General features: G+C 34.4%; 1 protein-coding gene across 1 annotated transcript; it reads left to right on the forward strand.

Annotated features, from left to right (window-relative positions):
- Window positions 1-5,125, forward strand: LOC102605545 (beta-1,3-galactosyltransferase 7-like). Its single transcript, XM_006355128.2, has 11 exons — window positions 1-189; window positions 417-525; window positions 631-677; window positions 914-1,125; window positions 1,211-1,274; window positions 3,058-3,130; window positions 3,211-3,331; window positions 3,443-3,530; window positions 3,639-3,764; window positions 4,394-4,503; window positions 4,590-5,125. Exons 1-11 carry the CDS (start codon window positions 98-100, stop codon window positions 4,736-4,738), a joined length of 1,191 nt encoding a protein of 396 aa, XP_006355190.1. The 5' UTR covers window positions 1-97; the 3' UTR covers window positions 4,739-5,125.
- Window positions 5,126-7,989: the final 2,864 nt, after the last annotated feature.

A 7,989-nucleotide genomic window follows, 5' to 3' on the forward strand; every position in this document is an offset into this window, starting at 1 on the left:
CCCGCACCCCCACACCCTACAATCTTCTCCTTTGATGGTTCAATAAAAACACAAGAAAACCCCGCGCTCTCCTTCCTTCCTTGTCCCCTGAAAAATCATGAAGAATCGAAACAGAGGCAAAATTTCAACTAAATGGATTGCTATTCTTTGCATTTTTAGCTTTGTTCTTGGTATGCTTTTCTCTAACAGGTAAAAGGGTTTTTCTTTTGGTTATGGGGTTTGAAATTTTCATGGGGTTTCAATAAAATAGCTCTTTTTTCATCTATTTCTTCTTTAGAGATTTTGGGTCATCATTTTTGTGGATTTTCAAGAAATAGGCAATAGATGTTTGTTTTTTTGCTGAAAAAGATTTGATTTTTATTGGGTATTTTTTTTTTTTTTTCATTTCTTCATCATTTTTTTTTTTGTATAATTAGAGTTTGGACTCCTCCAGAATCAGATGGAAGGAACATATTTGGAAGGCGCCAGACGCAAGAAAGAGACTTGCCTTCTGTTTCTGATGATTGTGAAACCAAAAATAGTCAGGTTCAACCCCCTCCCCCCACAAACAAAGAATAAAACTTTTTTTTTTTTGTCATTGTTGTAGTTATTATTGAAGTTTTCTAAATATGGATGATGTTTTATGAGCAGAAGGAGGAGATGATGGGAGAGTTTAACAAAGCCCAAGTAGCTATCCAGTGAGTTTCAGAGTTTTTCATGTGATTACCTTAGACTTTATTTTTTGTACTTAACATGACAACATATGTTACACCACATAAGAAATATGTTTATAATTTTTTTGTTTGTGAGCTTGAGTTTGTTTTTACAAACTTATGGTATAAAGAGAAGTAGAGAGGAAGTGTTGTTCAAAACTTATGATGTTTTACTTAGTTCTGTTCTTGATGGTCCTTCTCTTTATTGGAGCATTGAACAGATCGTTGGATGATTCAATTGCTAAGATTCAAAGTGAGCTGCCTTCAACTAAGGATCCTCTAATTCCACGGATAACTGAAGAGGTTCCTTCCTTGAGCACAAATTCTGGAGGAAGTGGGACGAGAAAGAAGACATTTATGGTTATTGGGATAAACACGGCCTTCAGTAGTAGAAAAAGGCGCGATTCTATTAGAGAGACTTGGATGCCTCAAGGTGTTAATTATAAGATTATTGATGTATATACTTCTTCCGTTTTCATTTTCTTCCTCCTTTGAGAACATTCTGTGTGTTTGCATAGGTGCAAAGCTACATAGATTAGAGCGAGAAAAGGGGATCGTTGTGCGTTTCATGATAGGCCACAGGTATGATCTGCATTGCTCCATATCTTCTTCATGCCAAACTAGATGCTCATTCATCAATGAGTTTCTGCTGGAGTCTCATATTCTTTCTTGCCAAAAGAGTGATAATTTGCTTCCTGTTCTTTGTTTTAAATACCCTCTGTTTCACTTAGAAGTTGAATGTATGATTAGCTTTTCAAGAGATATACGGAGGAAATTATCATTTAGAAGCTTTGTTAAGAGTTAGTAATTCACTACTAAAGATGGACTGGAAAAATCTAAGACAAGGTATAGAGAACTGCAAGTGAGTGATTACAGAATCATCTGTAATCTAGCATTCTGGCACCTTTTTCCTTTTCTATCTGGTTATGTGCAGCATGCAACTTTTGAACGAAGCTGTAAGAAGTTCATTTTGCTGCTTAAAGGAACTTGCAAGAACATTGAATCTTCTATAAAACAATATTTGCCTTCATAAACTAATGTGTGTTGTTATCCCACTCTATCTGGATTTCTAAGAACAAAATACTAAAAGTATTTAGAGTTGGTATTCTAACTAAATCGGAAGGAGCAGCAACTCGAAAGTGCTTACTTCAGTCCCATTACTGAAAGACGTGACCTTCGGGACTGGGAATGCCATTTGTCACATAAGTTATGCTGATCCATGTTAATTTTCCTATTGTAGCTTCAAAATGATCAAAGCAAAGGATATTAGCTTTTGTTGAGGTTGTAGATTTGAATCAATGACATTCAATGCTTCAATTTACTTCTGTCTTTAGAATGTTAAGACGAATGAATTTCTTTCTATGAGCAGTGTGATGTGCCTCTCAGTTGCTTACTTGCTACTTGTGAACACCATTCCAGCAATCAATTTAGTTGGACGTGAATTACTCTGTTATTGCATTTTTGCTGATATTGCAAATGTAAAAGGCAAAATAATAACATCCCTTATGAGTTTCATGTTTGATGGCTTCTATACTTTTCAATCTTGGGTAGATATATCACGGGCCCAAGAGTATGGCTTTAACTTGATGCCCAACATGATAAGAATAAGTGCAGGATAAGTGTTTTCTTTTGTCTTCTTTTTTGTTTCTTTTAATTGAAATTTTAAACAGCAGCATGAAAATTTACTTTGTATCAGAATATGAAAGGTTTTTTTCTGGGGCTAAATGGTGCATTTGGATATAAATGTGGGGGATTGGTTCTCTTGTGGAAACTGTATCTTCCACGATACTAAGTCATAGATAAGCCATGAGAGATTCAGACACAGTATGTTGCACATTTTCTCACCTGTAATAATCTGCCAAGTGTTCTTGCTATCCTTCTAGAGGCAGTTTACAACTTCCTAATTTTCGAGGTGTCTGTAAATTGAGTGATAATTACATTTCTGCTTGAGGGATAAGCTCAGTCACCAAAAGTTTCCATCTCTTCTTCCTGTGCACTTTATTGTATTCAGATCATGTTATTGAATTTAATCCTGAAGAAGTTTGTACTAAGTTCAAAAATAGAAGTTCAAGTAACATCACTTTAGGTTCAGAACAAAAAGAGGAATAGAGCCATCTAAACTGATGAAAGTAACCGGATTACCCAACAAACTGGATCTTTTCTATTCTGATCACTAGTTCTCTACAAGCATGCAGCCAGGAAATTCTATGTTTGAGGTTTACAACAGACTTATATGAGGAAAATGTTTCCTATTCTTTTACTTTCTCACTTTTTTTTTGGTTGTTGTTGTGTTGAGCCTACACCAATATAATTATCTGAAATGTCATAGACTGTGGTCTAAAAGTTCTTATACTCCTTAATACAGTGCAATATCGAATAGCATTTTAGATCGAGCCATTGATAGTGAAGATGCTCAGCATAATGACATTCTTCGACTTGTAAGTAAAAATTGTTCTCTGAGTTGCTTCCATCTGGTTGTTTTATCTTTTGAGTTTGATCTCATTACTATATTTTACAGGATCACATAGAAGGCTATCATGAGTTAACTGCAAAGACGAAAGCTTTCTTCTCCCTTGCAGTTGCAAAATGGGATGCTGAGTTCTATGTGAAGATTGATGATGATGTTCATGTCAATTTAGGTACATCTCCCTTTTTTTCCTGCCTTATGTACCTTATAGTTCCGGACAACTGAAAGCTGATGATTTTCAGTTATTTGGAAATTAATAGTTGAGCACACCATGGTATTGTAGGTACACTAGCTGCAACTCTTGCCAGGCACAGGTTGAAACCCAGGGTGTATATAGGATGCATGAAATCTGGATCAGTTCTTTATCAAAAGTAACTTCTGTGAAGCTATTCTGGCCAGCTGATGTAACTATATATTTTGAAGTTCAAAATTTCAGTATTTTTTATTTAATAGAATCTTTTCCATTTTTTCCTTGATAGGAGTGTTAAGTACCATGAACCTGAGTTCTGGAAATTCGGGGAGACGGGGAATAAGTACTTCCGACATGCAACTGGACAGATTTATGCCATCTCGAAAGAATTGGCAACATACGTCGCCAACAACAGGTGAGATTTTTGTTCATATATGCTTCCTTAAAGACTGGGCTAAATGTTCTCTTGCTATAGCATTCTATTTTGAACATGTTACACTCGGATCTTTGTAGAATATGTTGTATTCTGATTGTAGTTTTGAAGTTCTTCTGCGGTTGGAACTGTTTATGCAAATGATAACAAGGGAACATACCCTTGAAATTGAGGAAAATGGGCATTCCTGCTCACTCACTAACTGCTACACCTTCCGTCCCAAATTAGTTGATCATTTTTTTTACACGAAATCATAAATAATAAGCTAATTTTACTAATTAACCCCTTAAAAGAATTTCTTGAGAATTTTACAAATAAATGTGAACACTTTCAAACAGAATTAATTGCAAGGCTAGTATATGAAAAAAAATTAATTAATGCTTTCTTGATTTAGTAAGATGGACAACTAATATGGGACAACTATTTTTTAGTAAGATGATCAACTAATATGGGACAGAGGGAGTATAACAGATTTATCTAGATTGCGGATTGCTCCTGTTTCAAACTTTCAGTTCTCTAGTATACTTTCAGTTCTCTAGTATAATCCCACTAATCAGAAAGTGGATATCAATGCTTGTCCATCTCATAGTGAATACCGTGGTGATTTTCAGACCTATTCTGCATAAGTATGCTAATGAAGATGTGTCACTTGGGGCGTGGTTGATTGGTCTAGAAGTTGAGCATATTGATGATCGGAACCTGTGTTGTGGAACTCCGCCTGGTTAGCACTCCCTAAATACATGTCATTTGTTCTATGTATCTTGAAATCTCAGTACCTAAAGTCTTTTAATCCCTCCGCTGTGACAGAATGCGAATGGAAAGCACAAGCAGGTAATGTTTGTGTGGCATCATTTGATTGGAGCTGCAGCGGAATTTGCAAATCAGTCGAAAGAATCAAGCATGTACACGCTAAATGCAGCGAAAGTCCTGCTACTCTATGGGGTGCTCTTATTTAGTCATCTTTCTCCTTATCAGAAGCTATTCTTCAAACATGATATCTATCCTCTCAACTTGAAGAGAGGTAAATTGTTGATCATTTACGAGCTGGAAGAGATCACCCGATGCTACAAAAGATAATTGCAGATCTTGATGGAGAACTTAGCTCTGTTGTTTATACGGCAAAAAAGGGAAAAAACACAATATATGTATTGTTTGCTAGAAACTGTTGACAGGAGGAGAGCATAAATAGTAGGAAGAGTGTAGTTTTCATTAAGTAGAATTCTATCCACACAGATTAGAGCCAATTGGATGTTAGAGCTATTAGATTTGTAATTCCACAGTATACTGTGGTAAATATTTTTGTTGAGCTCTTGGTATAATTCCAAAGAAGAAAATTTTCCTCATTTCCACAAGCTTTTCATATCTTATTGCACATTGAGAAATCTTGGCATCCCTATAGTTTAGGTTTCCGATTTTGTTTTCACACAATTTCAAGAATCCGAATCTATTTTGATATAAAATGTGTATAATAATAAAGGACTTCCTTATCTTACGGATGTCACTGAATGAAACTGGTAACTATTATAGTAGTATGATAGAATATTTAAAAAGGAAGTTGTTGCTCATTTGAGTGTTCAATGCCATTTTAGCTTTAGCCAATCTACATATTGATTGGCCTCCCTATAGCAGTGAACATATAAGAGGTGTCCTCAATAATTTGAACTTAGACTAAAAATTTGCTTCTTTAGCCTTTTCCTTATTTGAACTATACTAGAAGTGTAAAAATATTTTTAGTCTTACTGCGATTTTAGTCTAATATTGCTTAGTTCAAATTATACTATATAATTTAAATAAGATAAAAATATTGATTTTAAGGTCTCTTGCAAGGCTACGGCGATTTTATTTGAACTATGCTAAAAAGTTACCTAATATTGCTTACTGCGATTTATTTATTTTTAAAAAGTATGCACTGGAAAAAGGTTAAGGTGTTGGGTTCGGGTTCGGGTTCTTACGGTACGGTGTCTCTTGCAAGGCCGATGAACGTATGTTCGTCTATGATATATGCAGCAGTGAAATCTGCAGAAGTTAATCTTTCGTTTTCGCTCCCAGAGGAAGGAAACATATTGAATGCATTGAGAGAATCGGAGTATGTTGTTGAGTGCTTTGGAGAAGATGTGAGCGTTGAAAACGGTAAGAACACTTATAACCTCATGCTCAAGTATGCTGACAGAGGAACTTTGCATGATTTACTTCATAAGACGAAGATGATGCTTGGAGAATCAGAGGCTGCATACTATGCTTTTCAGATCTAAAAGGGGATTTCTCACGTTCATAACAAAGGGTTTATCCATTGCGATTTGAAACCTGCAAATATTCTTGTTTTTCCTCCTACTGAGAAATATATGCGGCTTAAATTGGCTGATTTTGGATTGTCGTTGAAATCAACTGATAGATCGAAGAAACATGACCATTTTAGAGGGACTCTGGTATATGCATCTCCGGAATCTGTAACTAGAGGGGTGGTTTATGGTAAAGAGGTTGATATCTGGTCTCTTGGATGCATAGTGGTTGAGATGATTACTGGAAAGCGAATATGGTCAGGATATAAAAGTAAAAGTAAGAACGAATTAGCGTTGAAAATTACACGTTTAGAACCAGAGATACCGTATAACATATCTAATGATGCGAAGGACTTTCTGAGAAAGTGTTTGGAGAGGGATAGTGGTCAGAGATGGACTGCGGAGATGTTACTTAATCATCCTTTCATCAAGAACATCAATGCTAAGAATATGAAAAATGGACTGATCCACAAATGTAATTGGATTTCTACAAAGCACTTGTTTTCAACAATTAGTCCTTATTATCCTAATCACAACTCCTCCTGCTCAAGAGGATCAAGCAGTAATATTAGTTCTCTAGAGACTAAAAATTATAAGGTACATCACACAACAGATCATGAAGAGTCTGTATTAGGGTTTTGGGACCTCATCAGCTTTTTATTTGGATGAATATTTCAGAGACCCTATAAAATATATATATATATATATAGGAACCTAATATATATGCAGCTAATTGATGTAAAAATAATAATTATACATTCCACTATAAAATCTTACATTCTCACTGAATATTCTTAATGTAAGTATGTTTTGTTATATATTGAGATGAGAGGGATATTTTTTTGTCTCCAATAGTGAATGATCACTTTCTTAAATATGTTTTTGTTCATTGGGTAATGTATAGCTTTGATGTCTAGTCATTTGGTGTAAAATAGAAATTAAGTTTGTGCTAATAATTATTTGATTTTCACTTGCATCTTCAATTAATCAAGTTGATTTATAACTAGCTAACTAACACATACAAATTAGTATTAGAATGTTCAATGGATCTCTTAGTTAAGATTAATATAAAATTTGAACTAAAGCGATAAGGTTAGACAAAACTCGTAAGCTTTACTACACTACACTACATATGTCAAAAATATTAGTGGGTTAGGATCAACACCTATTCTTTTCTGTTTTGGATATTTTTTGTTCGGTGTTAGATATCTTTATTGGGTTGACCCTGACTAGTTATCAAGATTTGAGCCGCCCATTTAAGAGGGAGAGCATACCAAATCATGAGACCTCTAATTAATATAATAATAAAGAGATTCTATTCACCTCACCACAATCCTCGTTGACATCTATGCAATATTGTGTGTTCCAATAATATGGGCTTACTCTTTGCATGAAAGGGATTTCTCAGCGAATTCTAAAGTCAAGAGAAGTAAACCTTGGTAATGCATGAGGAAATTAAATACATTTTGCTTCTGTCCTATTATATAAGCAAAGGAAAATGAAGTTCATTCTTCTTATTCGAGAAAGAAATTTTTTCTAAAGTCTTTTGATATTTCTTAAATTATATCACATAAATTAAAACGTATGGAGTATAATATTGATTCATAGCCTTGGGGAGATGAACTCACCGAAGCTAAATACATTCCTACACTTGTAATATATAGAAGGAATCGTTCTTACATATCTATTTTGCGTCAGCTAATCGTCGGTCTTTGTAGACCTGGTTCCTTCACTTTATCCATAAAACAATTTGATATATACTTCTATAGTTATTTGTCTATTATAAATACTATCAGTTCCTTAATTATTTGAGACACGTTTAAAAGTTGGTTCCTGTATAATAATTATCAATCTTCATAACTCTACATTTAACATAGTTCAACATAAAATAAGACTTTTTATATATATATATATATATATATATATAT

Source organism: Solanum tuberosum, unplaced genomic scaffold (genome assembly GCF_000226075.1).
Source record: "Solanum tuberosum cultivar DM 1-3 516 R44 unplaced genomic scaffold, SolTub_3.0 scf00191, whole genome shotgun sequence".
In the NCBI taxonomy this organism is placed as follows: Eukaryota; Viridiplantae; Streptophyta; class Magnoliopsida; order Solanales; family Solanaceae; genus Solanum; species Solanum tuberosum.

Excerpts from the sequence above, each read along its gene's own strand:
- LOC102605545 (XM_006355128.2), top strand. The coding sequence starts at position 98 with ATGAAGAATCGAAACAGAGGCAAAATTTCAACTAAATGGATTGCTATT. Across the intron at positions 678-913 it reads AAAGCCCAAGTAGCTATCCA|ATCGTTGGATGATTCAATTG; the intron begins GTGAGTTTCAGA and ends AGCATTGAACAG. Across the intron at positions 4,504-4,589 it reads GTGTTGTGGAACTCCGCCTG|AATGCGAATGGAAAGCACAA; the intron begins GTTAGCACTCCC and ends CCGCTGTGACAG.